At 42.1% G+C, this 21518-nt stretch overlaps 1 protein-coding gene across 4 annotated transcripts in view; it reads right to left on the bottom strand.

Annotated features, from left to right (window-relative positions):
- The window catches only part of ccdc85c (coiled-coil domain containing 85C), a 51774-nt gene extending 31866 nt beyond the window's left edge, over window positions 1-19908 (bottom strand). For 2 of the 4 annotated variants that reach the window (XM_023347658.1, XM_023347657.1), the window contains exon 1: window positions 18380-19907. In XM_023347658.1, the coding sequence (XP_023203426.1) occupies window positions 18380-19091 (712 nt within the window). In that variant the 5' untranslated portion in view covers window positions 19092-19907. Of the gene's footprint in view, window positions 1-18379 lie in introns of all 4 variants that reach the window. The other 2 variants (XM_023347656.1, XM_023347659.1) reach the window with 2 other exon arrangements.
- Window positions 19909-21518: the final 1610 nt, after the last annotated feature.

The following is a 21518-nucleotide window of genomic DNA, read 5'->3' on the forward strand; positions in this document are numbered from 1 at the left end:
GAATGTTTGAAACTGCCAGTATTATCCCGCAGCTGAGAAAAGTCTCATGGGCTCTAACAAGCAAATATTAAGCAGATGCTTCTGGTTATTCTTACATTTTTTTGTTTGTTTTTGCCACCTGCAGGGCTGACAGATGAGCTGATGGGACACATGTCTAACCCATTTTGATGGGAGCTCCCAAGCATTCCTCAGGTGTCCGAACTTGTCTGATTGTTGACTTGTTCCTCCTATATATTGGATCTGGCCTCAAACCTATTCATTCGGTTCTTAAAGCAACGGCTCCCAGCTCAGCTCAGTTCTAGTGACGCGCCAATAAATCGGAGGATGATTGGAACCGGTTGGTTTTCAGTGTAGCACGTGTTGCGCAAAAAACAAAAAGTCTTTTTTTTATTTATTTAGTGAAGGCTATGATGGCAAATTTGAATAATTTAGTTAATTACACAATCTCCTCCCAATGAAGAAGAAGAAGCTGTGATGTGAGAAAAGGTGATGCCAAATGTAAAATTAGATGCTATCAAACAAAAGCAGCTGAAGAATCTCAATGAAATGGCAACAAAAATGAGAAATCAGGATATAATTAGCTCAGTGCGTTCTCTTGTTTCAAAGGAATAATTGGAAGCCATTATGAGGATTGTGTGAAATGACCCCTGTAATCCACAAATAATTAGTTGTGTGATGTGTAACAATTACAACAGGTCAGTTCGTAAACAAAGAGATAGAAAAGGTGAGTGGGAAAAGAGTTAGCGCTGATACAGGCGCCACGATCTGGTGTGCTAAGCACACCAACAAGGAAACAATCCATAAAAATAAAAAAAAAAAAACACACACACACACACAGCAGCAACCTCCTGCAACCCTGCTCCAAACACATGACACTGATTAATTATGCCAATAAACATCTAAGTGTAGCCGATGAACGGCTTCATCAGGCGTTCCTGTTCCAAACATTGACCCTTTTCTTCGCTTCTCAAACAATAAACCTCTTGCTGCCACAGAGATTTTTAAAATTGACGGGCTTTAAAACCGATGCGACGAGGAAGCACATTTTTAATTTATGTCCAAACCGGAGCTCAGACAGCGTGTAGGGGGAATTTTAAGTAGCGGCATAAATTATTCAGAGGCATCATAAGTGTTGCGATCCATAAGTGCCACTGTAGAGTTGAAGCAGTCTGTCCTTTTTAATAGGCCTAAAACCCCCGTCTGCCTTCACAACCATTAGGTTTATTAGTGTTGCTTCTTCTAAGCGTTAAACACCCCCACACACACCCCCACACGCCCACGCACGCACACACACACCACAAGCATGTACACACATGCTTGTGGTGTGTCTACAGGATGAAATTCCATTAGCAAGTGAGACTAGAGGTTTATAGCCAGATGGTTAACCTGGCCTGAATCAATCTGATGAAGACCACAGTGGTACTCTATCTGGCCACACACACACAAACGCCCACGCCCTCACACACAAACACCTCATAAAGGCTAATGACGAGCCATCAACTGGTAATTTTACTATTCAGGACCTTGTCATCAAGTAACACTTTCTCGCTTGTTGTTGGCTACACACGCAATGTCGTTTTGAAGCTGATGAAACTGAAGCCATAGTTTTTTGTTTTGTTTTGTTTTTTCTTCTCTAAATACCAAACGGAGCAAGAAATGACGTGGAGAAACAGGAAGCAAAGTCTGAAACTGTCGCCGCTGCGTTCTGCAATGTTGAGCGAGCGCCATTTTATGAACCTTCGAATTGGGGATGCAGAGGTTGACCGATTCCAATCAATGTGGGAATGCCCCAGTATGATAGCTGGGAATATTGCATTGGGAATGAAATCTGGAACCCTTACAGCTTTTATTTGGACAAATAAAGGCATTTTGTTTCCCACTTGTTGGCATAAACTCATTGGATTTGTCATGGTGAGCAAAGACCATAACAGATACTACAGTGTTACTGAGAAAGAGGCTTTCAGTGACTCGTTTTGTTTGTTTGTCTGATTTTGTTTTGTTTTGTTATAATTTCTGTGTATCAAAACTTCCATTAGGAATAATTAGTTAATTGTTATAAGTGAAATTGATCCTAGTTTTGCAGCAGCACTGAGTGTTAAAAATAAGTAAATATAAAGGGAGAGATTATAAAAGTACACCAAAGGATGCACTAATATTCTGTGAACTTTAAATTATCATCATAACAACAAGACATGTCTGCTGCATTTAAAGCTGAAAAGACAAGAATGACTAAAAATCAGAATTATATTTAGTTTTTTGGGTTTTTTTCAGAATATAGCATCCCACTCAAGTCAAACACAAGTTTTGGGTCAGACACTCTTCTGTGTCCATTGTCGTCTGCAGAGCCAGCTGTCCTTTGAGAGTCGCCGTGTCAGCTCACATTAGCGGGGAGCGGCAACGGTCAGGCCCAGACAGCGGTCAGCAGGTGGTCCACCGCCTCACTGGATCTAACCAACACAACCAGAGCGAAGCGGACAGCGTCGAGGGAACGGTTAAAAATTAAGTTTAAGCAAAACTAAATCTGAATTATACCGCGATTTGTGCAAAAAAAAAAAAAAAAAAGAAGGTTGGTAAATCAGCTCTGACAGGATCTAAATAAGCCCTTAGTGTTGTCTTTTTTTTCTTCTTTTTTTTAAACGCAGGGTTATCAAACCTTTAATCATCTTACTGTAAAAGCCCTAGATTAGTATACAGCGACATATGCTAGCTTTTTGTCCTTGGCAAAACACTCAAACCTTTTCCTCTGAAACATAAAGCCTCTCTGGTTAGAGAGAAACCTGTTTCTCGTCGCAGCAGGAACGGCGTTCGGTTTGAAACCCCGGTCGGCCGTAAACGCGCCTGTAGGTGTGAATTTGCTACTCTCCTCCTCCCTGATAGGACGGCGACCTGGCCTGCTGGACAAACAGCTTGTTGTGGGAAATTGTCCAACATCCCTGAAAGCATGTAGTGGATCAAATGGGGCGAGTAATGGATCGAGTGCTTTCTTTAATCTGTGTGCCATCAGCAAAATAACCCAAAAAACACAATAATGATAATACAGCAGCTTGTAGAGATCTAAATACGTCCACTGTTGCAGGTTATTTAATAAATAAATAAATACATAACAGGAAAAGTGATTAAGTCACATGAAGGAATTTGTTTGTTGTGCTTTTCCTTTTCCAGGGAAGTCACATATTTGACCCATCTATCAACTTTCTCCTCCTGTTGTATGGAATTCCTTGAGGCGGAAAAAGGGAAGGGCCCGCCTTGCTTAACCCCCTCAACTGCTTCTTATTACAGCTTTATTACAACCTAATGACAATACGCTCCACCCAGCACAACCATCGGCCAAGATCCTGTCAGGGTGAGCTCCTCTGATTCATGTTCTTCAGAAATTTAAAGTCTCTGTGCCGTAGTTCCCCATAAAGGCAACAACATCTGCCGCCTTTACACAAGCAGGGGAGCTTCGTGAGAAATGCTTCCCTGTGACGGGAGTAATTCATAAAAAGAAGAGCTGCAAATAAGGCGACTCTCAGACCACCGCTGAGATATTTAATGGTGACACAGCGTGGAAGCAGATGAAGTCGGAGCTGCGCCGATGGTGAAATACGCGCTCGCGTTTGCCAGAATGTTGTCCTATGATGGATTTCGCTTCTGAATGAAATGCAGAAAGGGGGTTTAAAGCGTCGAGTCGTAAATGTCAAGGAAAAACGTACTTACACAGCAGAAAGATGCAGTTAAGCATTAAGACTGGGAGTTATTGCCATTTATTGAATGCTCTTAAAAACATAGGGGTGACATAACTTTACTAGCTAGATCAGCTTGTAGGTCGAGATGCAAAGAGAAATCAGCACCGCTCATTGGTGTGGAAGTTTTTACTGAGGGAAGAAGAGTTTTTAGGATCACTAAGGAATTTTAAAATGGAATAAGAGGAAGAATAGATAAATAGAAACTTATAAGTAAACCATTTTCTACAACATATCAGTTAAATCAACAGAAATACAGTCAAACTGCTGTTTCATCGTTTTCAGTCTTTAACCGCAATCATAAAACGCTCTGGTTTGGAAATGTTTGCAGATTTAAAGGAACTGAATAAACGGTGACTGAGAGTTTCTTTTGCAACGCTAGCATGCTACACATGCTAATTATGAAATATAAAAGTTTAAGATGTAAGCTTGTTAATTACAGCTAAAGCCATGTGCAACAGTAGCCTGTTAGCATTGCTACCTCGCAAAAGTACGTTTCTGAGTTCAAATGTGTTTTTTTTCTGAATGAAGTTTGCATGTCTCTCTAAGCACTCCACAGGCATGTGAGGTTAATTGACGTCTCTACGTTCAATTTAAGAGTGTAGAAACATTTTTACTGGGTTTCTTCCAGAGAAGACGGAAGAAAGGACAGAATAAAGAAAAAACTGAAGCAAAAAAAAAAAAAAAATCGGTTCAACTCGGTATCGGTGAGTCACAGCGTTCTGAAAACCTGTGTTTTGAAATTGGTCACAAACTACAAACTACCCACTAAAGATTTAAATGGCCAGCGCTGGCTCTTTAAAGGAGTCGCTCTTATGAATTGAGCTGTTTGGAGCGCTGCTGGTGCAAGATCTGTCTGGGCTTTGCGTCTCGTTAATAACGTCTCTTTCCCACATACTTCCTCCCTTCCTTCAACAGCGCATGCTCTCCTTTTTTTCTTCCTCACAGCTTCATCTCTGCTGCAATCTATCCCCCCTCTCATCTTTTTTGTTCAAATGTTATTCATTTCCAGCCCTTGCTGCTTGAGCCTTCAGATCTTCTGCTGACCCTACATAGCCTCAAGCCTCCTTTTTTTTTTTCCTTTTTCTTACGTATTTCTTCACTTTTAAAACTTCAGCGTTCTCCCTGATGGTTACTCATGCGGGCACCTCATCCATCCGGTACACCGCGTTGCCATAACCGTGGCAACAGCCAAGAGTCTGCTTTCATTCTTGCTATCTCCTCTGTTTTGCAAACAGTTAATTATTAACTTCTGCATGGAAAGTGCTTGCAGGGGACACTTTCTGTGTAATTTCAGGTTGCATAAACTCCACCATATCCAGCCTGGCTGGCGCAGTCCTGCTCATGGTTCCCAGTTTAATACCAACTGGTGTATCTTACTACATTATGCAACAGACTACAGGGAGGCCCCTTGAGGCATAAAGCATGCATTCCTCCTTAAAGAAGCGCAGCATAGCAGCAATCAACAGCAAGAAATACAGCATCTATCCATCTGCATTCCTCCTGCAACAGGATTGAGCTTGTTTAGAAGCTTTGCAGAGAACAACATAAGAGATATCAGGAGAAATTTGTCAAAGTAAAAAAAAAAAAAAATCAATTTTCAAAAGCGTTGAGAAGTGGACAGTGGAGATGAGCGAAGCCAAACGAGGTGCCTCTCTGTGGTGAAAGGAGAGCACAGCACACCACATAATAGTGAGGGAAAAAATGGGGGAAAAAAGAAAAATAGAGGCCTTGTATCCTAGCAACAAGCAGAAAGAGAACGCCGCTTGCTCTGCAGTGTCCTCGGTTGCTCCTGGATCTCGAGCCTTACATCTTTCACAAAAGTTCACCTCAGCAAAAATCTTTCAGACCGCTCTCCGTCTTTCCCCAATCATCGGCCGATGTTGCGCCGCTGCAAGAGCACTTTCATCAACTAAGCGCGCGGTTTCTGAAGGGTTTCAGAGACGGCCTCGGCTTACGCCGCATCCATCATACACAGGGCTACGTGTCATGTGTTTAAAGGAGCGGTGGGCAGAGATGTAGCACTGGATCCTACTTTGAAAATCCTTTTAAGCCATCATCTTCAAACCCTCTGCCACGGTGTAGCGAGCCACGGCGCAGCTACAAAAATCAATGCCTTAATCCCCTTTTACATCTTTTGTTGACTAAGGCGAGATTCAGCAAGATAGGAGAGCCTGCCAGTGATAAGACTGAGAGACATCTGAAATTGCTCATGGCTGGGTTTGGTTTTCTGCTCTGAAGAAAACCAAATCACAGAATGGATATGGATGCTGGCAAAGACAGCCACGGGTAAGGGGCGTTTTATTGGCACCAATGTGAGTTTATTGATGACTGTTGCCAATCCAAGTTCCTAAAGCCACTATAGAGAACTTAATATTTCTGGATGCTTAATTTGCTAACTCAGACATTATCGGAATTATTGTAAGATATAAGTTCAAGCAACATATTTCTGTACATTTGAATTATCATATTTTATTGTGCTTGTTTTTGCCTAGATAGCTACCTTGAAAAGACAAATAAAATTTAGCTACAGACCAAAAATGTTTTTCTTATAGTTTATGCTGTAAATTGCAAAGCTCCAAAATTCCACTAGGACAGAAAAACTGATCCAAAGAAAAAGGTAGAGGTTCTATGAAACAATTGAGGGGAAATTTAATGTATCGGTTTTTTTGTCTGTTTTTTTTAACAAGATGAGTTTTCACCATTGCGCAATAAACAGGTGAACTAAAGTAACAGGAAAAGAAAACTCCCCCGAAAGGTTCTGAGATGGTCTTTTGTTTACATGCAAATTAATGCAAATATAATTATCCCGGAACCTTTCTGATTATCGGCCAAGTCTCAAAACGGCACTAAGTGAAAATGGAATCGTTCTCTTTCTTTGATTCCACAAGAGGAATTACATCGCCATTAAGACGGGAGGAAAAACAAATACTTAAAGCTGAAGTGTTAACAAGCCCCTGCAGCCTTGCGGATTGGAGCCTCGGTGAAAAGATGTGCTGATGCTGAACTCTTCCCAATAGCAGTGGAGGAGTAAAGATGAGAACTAAATAAGCCACAGTGCAGACGAGAAGAATAATTGGCTGTCATGGGTGTCTGCTCCTCTCAGTGTGTAAGTGAGATGAATAACTGGCTTCATTTGCCTCCCTGACACTAACCAACTCTGTGAATTTAAAGAGCCATCTGGACAGAAACTATCCATAAAAAGTGGTACACTCTCTCCTAAATATCCGTCACTGGCAAAATTCTAACGTTTCATGCTATAATCTCCTCCTACAGCCAAGCAGCCAGTATGTAATCAGGACGTCTTTTGTACATTCGCAAACCCCAAAGACGACTCTGGCATTTAAGAGGATCAGAAAGGGGCCCGAGAACATCTACAGATTTTCCCCTGGTGGCTGTTACATGGCATAAATGCTAACGCAATTATCCTCTAATTCCATAATACACGCAAACAGATGAGAAGATGAAGAGCTTTTGTGCTCGTATCCCTTTCTCTCCGCCGCCAGTTATCGATTCTGCCAGACGAGCCCGTTTTTCGTCCACTTGCATGATCAGCTTTCGCATAAGCGCTTTACAATCATCGCAGTCAGTGGAATTGAATGCCCAACATTCGCCTCAGTTCAAGTGAGCAAAAGGCTGCGGGTCAGTTCACGAAAAGGTAAAAGCTGGCTCTGTTAGGCAGGGGTGTGTACAGCATCTTCTTGATGGAATTTCAGCAGCCGTTTGACATGTGATCGCCAGGCCAAATATGACCCGCTAAACAGACTAGCTACATTCTTACTTTTACTATCTAAAGTCTGAAAGCAAAAACAAAATGCTCCCCCTTTATTCCAACCCATTCAAACTCCCTGCCTTCCAGGGTATCCGGTTTCTGCATTCACCTCACATACGATTCCGATTGTCATCCAAATGTCCCGACCTTGTCCCAGGTTAAAAGTATCAAGAACAAGGAGAGAAAGGGAGGAAGAGAGAGGTGTGCCGTCACCCTCAGTCCAAACTAAAGCAGACACATGTTTAGTTACACACCCCGGCCTGCAAGAGGAAATTGGTCTGCAGAACAGCAAAGAAATGATACCTGAAACCATCCAAATAGAAGGAAAAAAGATTCCAGGGGATGGAGCAATAGTGCTGCAGACTGTAAAATTCATTCCAGATGCTTCAGCCGACCGTCAAAACTCCAAATTATCTCATCCATCTTAGCGGTCCAATGCCGGTTTCGCAAGTTTTTGCATGCACAACAGCTATGCAGTGAAGTCATGCTGCTGAGGCGCTTAAATATTTATTTACCAGAGCGTATTCCACACACATTCCCAATGGGTACTCTATGTTCCTGGTCCGACGACCTATGTGTCATGTTAGAAACGGAGGTCGTTTGCACTCAAGAAACCTAATCTATTGCCGTCAGAATGGGTGGTTGGAGGAAGGTGACGGCACTTTGTATAAACTAAAGGGAAAGACCTCTGCTGACTCCACCAGTGTCACAGAGGCCCAAACCAAAGAGCTGACAGGCAGAAAATCCAAATGTTCCTTCCAGGCTCGAGCTGCTGACTTCTGGCAACCTGGGACTGAGCTGCAGCTGAAGGTCAGTGGTTGTGTTGCATAGACAGAATCAAACTGCTGATAGTGGGCTTTAGGTTCTGCCCCAAATGGATTATCGTCGCCGTGCCACCTGAACCCAGTTACTCTTTCCAACTCCTCCTTGTGTCTGTCATTTGCATCCACAATGAGTTGCTCTGGGCCTACTGCAATCTGGCATGTGGCACAGATCAATAGGTCACTGGCCAAGGGTAAAGAAAAGTAATCCGCCACAAAGTCAGGTAAGGTCAGGCTAATTACAGAGGACAAGAAATGGATATGCTGCTCTGAACAACCAGGTGTTCTATTCAAGTTCACATTAATTGTGTTTGTTTATGAAGTACAATAAGCTCTTATTTTAGAAGTTGAAAAATGTATTCAGCTACTTTACATTTAGGCATCTTTTAGTACAAAAAGAATGGAACGCTGGTTCATCAGCAAACACTCAATTCAAGAGTTTCTCTTTCAGTTCAGCATCAGTGAGCTAACTGCATAGCATGAAATAATGTGTAGCAAAGTTTCATTTTGGCTTTGGAGCCAAAGCTTCATGGGTTGAGATCAGGAAAAACAGTGCAACAATGAATTGATTTAGCTCTCTGTACCTACGCATTGGCTTTTAATCCTCTCCAAGAAATGAATCATTTTGTACCAGTGCACTTAAACCATTGCATCTCAGTTTAATTTTCTTTGTAACCAAGTACTCTGGTGAGTTACGTATTGAGATAAACTATTATGAAAATCTTGGGTGCAATCTAATTTGATTGGGTGTTCGTTGATCAGAAGAGATTTAAAATTCCACTAAAAAGTTCTAGGTCTCTCTTGGGATTCAATAAACTCTATACTTAAAAACTTTATGATGAGTGTGCAGTCCTGAAAAGTTAAAACTACAAAGAAATAATTGTGTATTTGTGTTCTGTTTAATGTGGCCTTTTTAATAAGGCATGTTGTCAGCACAAAGAGAAGGCTGCTTCTCCCCAGGGGACTCGGTGGGGCTTGCCTGGAAAACATCTAGGAGATGTTGAGGAGACGTCCTGATCAGACGCTCACGCCAAAAACGAACTCGTCAATGCAGAAAGGTAGTGTCTCAACCTCAAGCTCCCTAAGGATTGCAGAGTTTCTCGACCAATCTCTAAAGCTTAAAACCCCCGTCAGCTTGTATCCAAGAACTGACATAGACAGATTGGTAAAACAAGAACTTCTTGCCTCACCCTTTTTTTTTACACTAACACATTACTGACAAGACTATTCGGTCTATCCATCTAGCACTTCATCCTATCATGCCCCATAAACAAGACACCAAGATCTTTGAACTGTTCCCTGTTAAGGCAGACATTGACATCCAAGAAACGTCAAAATTCTGCCTTACAACGATTAGTAGAGAAGTATTTTACATTTTAGTAAGAGCATTCAGTAAACAACAAATGTGCACTCTGGGATCCTCTTACGAGTAACGGCGACGCAGGAAGAAGACACACTTATTACTAACCTACGGTGGAGCTTGCATCATTGTGCACGGGTCAGTCAGTATGGAGGGCAACTATGCCCGAACCTATCCCATCCCCCTGCGTCTTATTTCCCTTCCACTTCACTAACCGTGAGGCTAGGCGTGGGTGACGTCCACTCACCCCACTGATCATTGCTGTCGCCTTGGCAACTGAGCACCACCCAAGCCCTCCAGCGGCACACTGCCCAGCGATCAGTAAAGAAGGACGTCCACTCAGATCAGCACAGACAAAGACGAAGACAAAGATAAGGAAAGAGGCAAGCACCTTAGTATTTGCCTTGCTGTAAAGGAGGAAAGTTTGTTCCTGTGAGAAACTTTAAAACTTCCTAACTTACTGGTATCTTAAGGATAAAGAGAACAAAATGTTGCTTGACATACCGTTGGAGAGAACTACATACAGTGCCAGACCTGATAAAGATGTGTGAAGCCTCTACTCATTCTGTATTTCAATCTCTCACAATCAGTACATCTATTTGGTTAAGAGATAAATGCTTTGAACAGACCCTCGGGGTGGCACAGATGTAACCCCTACTAACAACCCTTTCAAGACCTCCTTATGCCACCAGGACATCATTTAATCTTCTCCTCCAATCATTCTACATCAATCAGAGTCTTTTGGTACAGTTAAGTCAAAAAAGTTTTCAATAGTATTTAGATCAGTGGATTACTGATCTGAGACTTGGAAGAAGACTTGGTAAACCATTTTTGTTCACGATTGGCTAGAACCTTTGGATCTTTAGCTTGTTTAGATACCTAAAATGACCCATTCACAGTTTACTGATCTTATAGGTGTTGTGGAAAATCTCCAGTAATTTTAAAGAGTTTACAATGCCATATCTTACAAGATTTTGGATGCCTTTGGAAGAGAAAAAGCAGCAAACACAAATTTGCTTAAATCTTATATGGAGAACTCTTTGCTGGATTAACTGTCCTTGCATTACTCTGAGCAAGGCTGTGTCCGTGCAGGGCAAGACTCACACTGACTCTGTAACCTCATTCTGTCGGCTGGCTGCTGTGCTGATGGGACAGATAGGACAGCGGATCAGACAGCCGGTTCACAGGAATTGTGAGAAAGATGAACTCAGATGGAGTGCGAATGAGTGAGAAAGAGAGACACAGAAAGGGAGATTGGAGAAGTCTGCCAAACAGGTAGGATAAGACATTGATACCAAAGTTCAAAAAGAAATCTGGAGACTAGGTTCCTTTATTTCCACTTTCTCGCTCTGTCTCTCTGCACAGTGTTATTCCTGCTGTGTCACAACGACTAGCGAGACCCACTTCCTCTTTTGTTTATCCTGGAATGTGGGACGTCCTGACAGGCAAGCTTTTCATTGACAGTACACAGCTGAGTTTCCCCCGTGGCTCTTTCTCTTAACCTCTCCCGTGTGTGTGTGTGTCGGGGTGTGTGCACACTCTATTATCTGTGCTTTATCAGCCAGGCCTCACACAGGCAAGCAGACAGACAGCATCGCAGGGAAACATAACCCAGAGATGTCCAGGGAAGTACTTAAAACCATATCTGATGCAATTCCAACAAGTTTTTACAAGACCTAATCTGTCTTTGATATTTACATGGATTAGATTGATCTTCGTAGCTGATGACTTTCCACCATGGAGGTGTGTGTTCAGGATCATCTCAAAAAGTCTGAGTAATCTAGAGGGACGGGGGATTACAAGAACCTGTCTACATACTTTGAGCAGAGAAACTTGAACATGAGAGTGGACAAACAGGATATTGGCGACCGAAACATCCTTTTCCTGCTTAGTTGACCTGTCTTTTTTTTCCAGCAATCCAGACATGCAACACAAAGACTTGAAACAGCTGCCTAGAAGAAAACACTATTGTGTAGCTCACCCACTGGTTTCCTCCGAAAGAAAGGAGTTCTCAAATAGAAACTCAGGAATGCACGGGTGTGACTAAGGTTTATTTAAGCCAAACACAGCATTCCAACACTGGACTTTGATTGGTACACACAAAGAAAAGCCCCAAACAGATACTGCAATTTAACACAGAACAGATATAGGTTTCCCACATTAAGTCGGTAAGATTATTAATGAAGGTCTTTGCATTCAAAGTGACAAAGAAAGCTTCTTTAGTCAGGCCTAAATGTCGGCATTCAAACAATTTGTGTTGTTGAAATTAATTGATATGAAACCCACATAGATACACACTAAGTGAGCTATTTTTTTATTTACTTAGGTCCCCAACATACACAAATACATAAAAACAGAACAATAAGTGAAAAGCATTGCAATGAGGAAGTGAAATATTTCATATCTAATCAACAAGTTAATTAAAAGGTCGAACTAGAACTTAATTTGGGCCTAATGTGTGGAACTGTGTTGACTGAGAGGGTCTTGACTTTTCAGAGGAACTTCTTTCTTAGGAACATATACTCCACTGACCAGGTCACACTGCATACTTCAAATAAAGTCTTATGAAAATATCTCATGAATGTTAATCACCAACCGACCCAACTGGTTTCCGAGAGGAGAGCCAGACATAGCTGCAAGAGCTGATAGGTCTGAAAAAGAAAGTGAGAATATAAGCTTATCGCTGAAATATTTAAAGCCAAGACACTTTGTGGTGACTGCTTTCCGGTAGTGATCAAAACAAAGTTTGATGCCTTCCCCTTTAGTGCCTTTAGCAACTGCACTAAGTCTTTTTGACCCAGCAAATGCATTTGCTTACTTGTCAAGTAATAGTTGGCTCTTTGGCTCAGCTGCCATTGAGACAAAATTCAACCCATTTATGTAAGAGACAAAAAACAGTAATTTGCAAAATAAATTACTGGCCTATAATAACAGAACCTTCCACGTAGTCCAGACACTAAAATTATCGCACGTTGCAATAAGCAAAGTTTACTGAGTACAATCCTCTAAGATTATTATCATGAGACAAAATCACTGCAATAAATGCCCAAAAATCCTTCCATCCAACCTGAGATATGAAACCTCCTGTGTATTTAAGGTTGGATCTTGAGGGTAACAAGTCCAGCAGAGAAACCCAGAGACATCTCTCCCCAGCAGCTCTCTCCAGTTCATTAAGGGGGTATTCCACCCTTTCCAGTAAGTTCTAAATTTTCCCTGATGTTTCTTCCCAGTATGATGTGCCTGGACAACCTCCAAAGGGAGGAACCCAGGATGCGTCTTAATCCAGATGCCTGTACCACCGAAGGTGAATCCTTTAGATGCTGAGAAGCTGTGGCTTCTCTGTAGATAATGAAGCTTCTCAATTTATCCACTTGACAAGAGGCAGCTCCTTTCACCCGCTTGTATTAGAGTTCTTGTTCTTTTTGTAATTATTTCTATCCGTTGGCCATAAGCAAGGGTTAGGACATAGACCATGCCCTGATCAAACTTTCCCTATTATGTCATTCACAAACAAAACACCATGATCCCAAGTCGGATATATTCTTCTCTTCCAACACTATCTTGAGTTCCTGTCCATAAACACCACAAGGAGGATCAGAGACAAAAAGCAGTCGTGGCTGAGTCCAACCTGTACCGCAAACAAGCTTGAGCATGTGCCAAGAATGTGGAGACAGCTTTTGCCTGGGTTAGACAAAGACTGGATAACCCCTGAAAGCATCCCTAACACCCTGTACTATATCCCAATGAATGTCTAGGTTGGGTGCTACTGAATTTGGTTGGGAAGGTTAGGGGTTAGGGGTTGAAGCCTGGTCATGCTGTAATAATCTGGCTGCAGAGGACATGGTGATAAAACTCCTGCTTTATGTATTGCCCCTTCTTAGCTTTTATGTGGTTTCATGCTGGTCACAGCCAAGGACAGCATTGGGTAATCCTAAGAAATAAAATAAAATTAAGTAAAATCTAATAGTGAGAATCTTTCAGTCCCTGTTGAAAGAATTGGGTTTGGCCACTCACCTTCTCTATTGTGTGTATGACTGAAAACCCAAATCAGTCTGTTTAAATTTTATAACTAACAAAAACCGAATGAGGTGAGACATTTTCAGCCCCAAACCTTGACAGCAGTAAGAGTCTGCCATAAAGATAATCAAAGATTTATACACTTTGAGACCTCTCACTATCTCCTATCAATAAAGTTGTCAAAATAGCAACACGTAGCGAGGCATACCACGCTAAAACCCTGATTTATATGGTGTCATGAAGACATTCCTGAGCTTATTTTCCCATCAGATTCTTACTACAGACCCAGCGGTTCTTGTAGGAACAGCAAATAGTTAGCAGTAGTTTAGACTATCTGAAAAGACATTCAGAGTTGCTCAGAGTACATTATTGTTGTTCAGATGGGATCACCCAGGATCCAACAGAAAGCCAAATAAATACCATTTATTTTTTATGAGTCCTTCGGGCTACTCTATTTGACGGGAAGTTGTGCCTTGTCTCCGCCATCAGATGTCTACACGCCCGTTTTTTTAAAGTTCTGCATGCAGCACAAGCAGTGAAGGGGTTTGTTTCTACAGACATTGGAAGAACTGAGTACGAACTCAAAGAGAATACTAAAGACAAAATGTTACGCAGATATCAATAAATACCTAAATTTAACACGCATCAAATGCAGTGACATGTAAAACAAGAACTGCTGTGCCTCAAGAGAAGGCATTCACTTTAAATGAACATTCTAGACATTTCAATGCAAAGTATGTTCAATTTTTTTAAAAACAGATGTTTAGATTGCGTTATGTTCAGCAAAGCATGACTGCAGCAATTCCTAAATTAGTGCTGTACTTATTAGTTTTGTTAGAATCTTACAATGGCAGAATACTGCAGTACTCCCAAGTTTTCTGCTTAAAAAATTCTGATAGCAGACTATGTTTCACCCAGTCAGATGTTTTCCCATCTGACTGGGAGAAACTGCATCGGCTGCCTTATTCTGAGCACTTTTATCTGCTGAACTACAAATACTGCTTCTCAAAGCCACCGTCGGCTAAAAGGCCAGGGGAACATTTGAGGCCTGCTAAAGGTCAACAAGCATTATCGCAAGAGGGGATTTTTATCAGCAGCTCATCTGGACATTGTCAAAGCACCCCGTCTCGCTTGGCCACTTTGTTTTAATCCTGTGCTGTGTTCAGTTCAGTTTTTAAGGCTCTGCGAGGGAGTTTTATGCAAATTCTCTGCGACAGCCTGCGAATCAGTCTGTCTTTGAGTGGAATCGGGTTCCATGGCTTCCAAAATTGATTGCAGACTTCGAAAAGCCTATTATGATTATGCAGTAGGTTACGAAACCCGTGGCATGGCACTCAAAGCTGCCCTTGCTGATTTATCTACGTTTTTGTTCTAAACAGATGTCGTCACTCTTCACCACAAAGTAAGAAGAGAAGGGCTGGGTGGGGGGGTTGGAGGTGGTCAGACGTGTCAGTGCTCAAGAAATTCAATTAAGCAGACAGTGGGACGTCTGCAAAAGGCAGCCTCTATGGAGCTTAATAGCTCCTCCAGGAAACCCCATCGTGCCTCTCCAAAGCATCCCAACCAACCCCTTGTTGCCATTCTGCCACTCCCCCCCAAAACCCAAAATCTACTTAGAACCCCTTGCTTAGGCTCCTCTTCAGACTTTATCATTCAAAAAGACAGGGATTTTCCAATGAGGATAGGACTAAATTCAGCAGAGAAAGGTACTGTTTGGCAAAAACGATGCAGTACCCTATAATAACACTTATTTTATCCACATCCTCTTCCTCCTCCCTGACTGTATATACATCTCACAAGCAGACAGATGCTGTTCATTTAGCATTTGAGTGGCAATCCCGGAGCTGGTGTCCTGAATGCCCAGGGGAGCCTGTGGCATTTGGACAGCATTAAATAAAAGCCACTCCAGACCTCACACCATGGGGGGAGATCCGACCTCACAACACGGTCACTCCTCTCAGATTTCAACCAGCCAACTGAGTAAATCTTTCCCAGTGGAAGGGAGGGGGAGAAGAAGACAGTTTTCCCTCCAGTCTGGCACTTTGAGAAGCTTGTGTCATGACTAGGTTTGTATCTGAGAGTGTTGAAGGGAATTATTCACTGAAGAGGAAAGCTGTGTTTTGATCCGCGTGCTTCCTCTCCCAGCGATCTAACGTGCAACAAACAGCGAGGCGGCATCAGGGGAGGATTGCTTTGTTGCCGTTATCAAATGGCATCTTAGGAGATGTCAGTTGTGTTCCTTTCGAAATTCATCTGTTTACAAGGATGACAGATTTGTGAGGCTGCGCCATGTGCTACACCAGATAGCATCAAATTGACAGAAACGTTCAAATGAACATATCTGCAGTGCCTTGCAAAAGTAGACATACAAGGAGTGCATCGATTGCAGTTTTCTGGTCGATCGCTGATTACCGATCTTTTAAAAACCTGATCTGCCAATTCCGATGTTGTGTCAATGCCAATTTTTTGTCTTAAATGTCACAAAATATAGCAAGGAAGTAAATGAGTTGGCAACAGTGGGGTGACTATTGTTAACTGCAAACGTGCAGATGTGACCTGGTGGGCCGGTCTGTGAGTCAAACCTCTCTCACGGTAGAGCAGAAGTGGACAGTGGTTGATTTTTAGACCTTTGCTGCAGTAGATAAGGGGATAAGATTGGCCGGTCACGGATCTCCCAAAATAAAATAAAAAAAGCTCATAAATCGGTGCACCCCTAATACATACACGCTGAACTTTATACTTTTTGCATTTCACATATTTATTTGAAATGAAAATGCATTTCACATTTTTATGTGAAATGCAAATGATTTAGCACATACTATGTAAAGCAGAAGTAACAAGATGCATATTTAAATATTTTTTTCAAAAACTACTGATTGCATTTATATTATAGTGCATTTGTATTCAGTCCCATTTACTCCGATTCCCTGAATGAAAACCCAGTGCAACCAATCAAGAAGGCATCCAATTGGTAAATCATGTCCCAGTGTGTGTTATTATATTAAAATTAGAAAAAAAGAAGCCATAAGAAGTCCTGCATGAAGTTTGGTGGATGACACACAAATCTAGTTTTGTGGCCAAAGCACAGTACGCATGTGTACGGTGGAAAACTAAAACTGCACATTACTCTGAACTTGTGATCCTATAGTGAAACATGGTGGGAGAAGCATCATGATGTGGGGATTTTTTTTCTTAGCAGTGACAGAGAATCTGGCCAGAGTTGATTAGAAGATGGATGGAGCTGAAAGAAGGACAATCCTGGGACAAAAGAAGGACAAAAAACCCCAAAAAACTCACAAATCTCTCTCCAGCAGGGCAACAATCTCAAATAAAAGAATAAATAACAGCATGTAAGTAAAAGCATATTGATGTGCCGGAAAGATCTAGTTAAAGTCTAATTGTGAAATGTGGTAATTCAGCCTGAGTATGACCTGCTAGTATTTTGCAAAACAATTGGCATAAATTTGAAAAAAGATTTGCATTGGTAATTGCAATGGTGGTTCTACATATTGACTCGGGTGGGCTACATATAATTGTGATGCCACGTATCAATTATCTTCCAATTCATACCGATGCACATTATATCACTTAAAATGCCAATAAAATCCACAGGCGCTCCTGGTTTTCGCATGATAAACGCAAGGACCGTACATGACTCTGTGGTAAATCCCTTGGGCCAAACAATGTCGCACACATCTGTTGAAACAGCAGCTCGGAGCGGCTCTAGGACTCCGCAGGCACAACAGTGAGGTTACATAACAGGAGTCAAAAACTGCCCTAGCTGCTGCGCGTGACAACATCTGGATTAAGGGCTTCCTCTGCTTTCCCTCGCGCACGGTTTCATCTTTTTTTGTATCTGTTACCTGCACGGCTTTATCACGCACACAACTCCAGGAATGTCTGATGGATAACATGTGCCCTCGCGACCTGATCCGAGTCCTGCTCCTACATGCCCCTGCCCTGTCCTTGTAAATAAAAATAAAGCCCCACTGAGACTTGTGTTGTTATTTTTGTTTAATTTTTTTTACTCCAGTGAAGCAGTTTATTCCTTTCGCTAAACAGATCACTGAGGAGCCAAACGGGGCTTAGTCTCCTCATGTCCCATCAGGGCATTTGTGGCTTTCTGGTCGTGCATTTAGATTTTGCAAGGACATTGATGTCTGGGCCCGTGCCACGCATGTCAAACTGGCCCGAAGAAGAGAGGTGCTCTCTCCTCCTCCAATCACAGAGACGGCGGTGATCGCTAGTGCCTCATCTCAAAGCTATTAAGGCTTCTTGAGAACCAAGAGTGCACTGACCTAAATCAGGGCAGACCTCAGAGGATGGGTTAGCTCAGGACTGGGGAGGTCTTTTAGGGATGCAGTGTCCACTTTTATTACCCCAAAGATAGCATGACGATAAAGGTAGACCAAGATACTCAATGGTAAGAAGTAATTGTAAGTGGTCTTTACTTGTATAGTGCTTTATCAAGTCCAGAGGGCCCCACAGCACTTCAGATTACATTCATTCATGCGCATGTTCACATGGCAAGCTACTGGATAGTAGCCAGAGGTGCCCTGGGGCAGTCAGAGGAGAGGCTGCATCCGGCAGCACCAGGCCTTCTGACCACCTCCAAATGGCAATTATGCTTTGGAATTTTTTGACGAGTGCTTGACTAGGAAGTTCCCCCCTTGAATGTACTCACCGTTGAGTCCGTTGGGGATGCTCCTGTGATGATGTGGAGCTGACAGATCATCCATCGACCTCCTCATGGTGGGCATCTTGCTGTTTTCAGAGGGCTTGTGTACGTGGTTGTGATTGTGGTGATCCGGGCTTCCCGCGCTCCCCGTACTGGACGTGCTGCTCCCGTCTCCGACATCCCTCACCGTCCCCGCGCTGCCGTTCAGGTTGCTGAGGCTAGACTGGCTGTCTATGGAGCTCCTGGAGCCGGCCCCGTTCCTCTCCTCGTCCAGCATGAGGATGATCTCCTTGAGCTCCGAGTTCTCCCTCAACACGCTCTCCTGGTTGGCCTCCAGCTCCTTGAGCTTCATCATGTAGGCGCCCACCTCCTTCCACATGGCGCTGGCAGTGTAGCGGCCGAAGCGCTGCCACTCCCGGGACAACTTCTTGCCCTTCTGTCTGTCGTCGTCCAGGAAGCAGCAGAGCTCCCGGAGCTCATGGTTGTCGTCCTGCAGCTTCTGGTTGACCTCCTTCAGGCTGCGGATCTCGTGCAGGTGCACCTGCAGCCGCCGGTTGATGTCTTTCATCATGTTGCCGTGCTCGATCATCAAGTTCATTTTCTCGCTGTCGACCCTCCTTAGCTTCCTCACCAGCTCCTCTTTGCTGCACCGCAGCAGGTCATCGTCCGTCAGCTGGCTCAGGTCATCCTTGGCCCCATCGGAGGGATTTTTAGCCATGACTGTAGTCTGAATCTCAGTTTGTGAAACCTGTGGCTCGGAATTTACTGCGAGGACCCGATTCGACCCGACCTGAGCTGAGGAATGGTGTTGAGAAACGAGCACATTGTCCAAAATGTGAAGATGCTGTTAGGCTCTGAAAGGAGTGGAAATATTAATGGGATGCTATGGCAATCTGTGCATGAGCTGAATGCTCTTCCCTCCAAACCCTTTTGATCTGGTAAATAAAAGCCTCAGTGGAGCTCGGAGACAACTGTTGGTACTCACATTTCTCCAGTAATTACTGTTTGTGTTTAGATATTTATTCGGAGGAATTCCCGGTCTGGTCCTATTAGTCTCAAGCGACAAGTCCAGTCAGCACACCGCGTCCCACAGCTTAGACACCATCACTCCACTCAAGTGCTTATACAAAAATAATAGCCAAAAAAAAAAAAGAAAGGAAGGAAGGAAGGAAGGAAGGAAGGAAGGAAGGAATGAAGGAAGAAAGAAAAAAGCGGGTTGGTTTCAGAGAGGTCCGCGAGCGTTAAAGCGAATTCAGTCCGTGTCTTTCCACCTTTCCCACCGTCTGGACGCGGTAAGCCGTCAGCAACAGCGCTTCTCCGCGGATAAAACCTCTGTCATGAGATGGTGCGTTCGGTGGACTGAGAGGGCTCCGTCTCTTCCACCCTGCCCAGTTTCCAGCGAACACCTCCTCCTCCTCCTGTTGTGTCCAAAGTCTTCGGGTTTGAAATCATTCAAGGGGATTTGGCTCCAGAGGGCCAATCAAGACGGAGGAGAGAGGCAAGGCAGCAGGTAGATGAAAAGTGCGCTTCAGACTCAGAGCTGTGGAAGCTCGGCCCTCTTAAAGCAACAGCACGGTGCGTTCAGGCCACCACGAAAAAAAAAAAACAGGAAAAAATGGTTAATTATTTGAAAATACTCTAAAATGTAAATGGAGCAATATTGAAAAGACGTATTTTATGTGCAGAGGCAGTGCAGTTTTTGTGGTATAGATAATAAAGCCATGGCAGCCTAAATTACAATAAATATACAATTGTATATACAATTGTATATACAATATACAAATGTATATACATTTATATACAATTGTATACACTAGTATATACAATTGTATAAATATATATAATTTATATAAATTGTATATAATATATAGACAATTATACACTATATTTATAATTGCATATAAATGTACAAATATATTTAGATAAATAAATTAATTTTGTTCATAAAAGACTAAAAAAGATTAAATGTACAAGTCCTAATCATAATGAACCATGTTCTTAATGCATTTCCACTATCTGAAATAATTTTAAAATTGCATTTTTAAACAATTAAAAAGCAATTTTAGATGATCAAATGTGTTTGATAATCTGAAACATTCAGTCATGTCGAAAAAATCAGTACGCTCCATTAAATAATATGTTCTTTTCTTTTTATAATAAGTGATTACAGATTCATGTCTAATCATTGTTTATTTAGGACCTAAAAGTCACACCAAAAAAATTACCAAGATTTCCCTCAGTATTCTAACTCATGAAAATGTTAGGTAATGGTAAGTTAGTGGCTACTAAGAAACTTCCTCTGGCTAAAATAACTTCAGTAAGATGCGTCCTGTAGCAATCCATGAGTCACTGACATAAATTTGAGGAAATTTGACCAGTTTTGTGCGGTTTCTTGCCCATACAGCCCAGAAGAAATCATGCTGAATTCAATGATGGTGAACTACCAGGTCCCACTCTCAACGAAACATCCTCAAACCATGACACTTCCACCTCCATGCTTCACAGTTGGAATAAGGTTCCTTTCCTGGAATGTTAAATTAGTTTTTTATGCCAAACATGTCCTCTGTTTTGTTGTCTGTGAATTCAATTTCAGACTTATCTGTCCAAAAACATTTTGTCCAAAGTCTTGTTTTTTTTTTCTTCTGTTGCCTACATTGTGTCTGACCTTCATGTCTTGCCAGAATGGTTCAAAGCATAAATATTCGTCATTGCTACCTTTTTGTTATTTTGTCAAATTTCTGTACAATCACTGTTTCAGTACTGAATGTTGCACACATCAGCTAATATAGAGCATTATATGCACAAATACGCACACAGTCTACTCATATTCTGCACAGTTTATACTCCTGCTTTTATTTTATTTTTGCATGCTTCATTTTATCTTATTATTTACACCTAAGTTCTATATTTTTGGCATTCAGAAATAATTTAATTACACAAGGAAACATATTTCCTTATCTAGAATCTAGAATTAACGTCAACTTCAGCAGCATGAGCAAGCCCTGTACTTACAGTGCTCAGATTTTTCACTGTTTATAAATTGTTTCTTAACAGCAAGCTACAAAAATTTTACATAAGGGTGTCTATTTTAAAGCATGAAGTGCAGAAAATGTACAAGCTTCTGCTTGCTAAGCTAACTTACTTG

This window comes from Xiphophorus maculatus, chromosome 15 (assembly GCF_002775205.1).
Source record: "Xiphophorus maculatus strain JP 163 A chromosome 15, X_maculatus-5.0-male, whole genome shotgun sequence".
Taxonomy (NCBI): domain Eukaryota; kingdom Metazoa; phylum Chordata; class Actinopteri; order Cyprinodontiformes; family Poeciliidae; genus Xiphophorus; species Xiphophorus maculatus.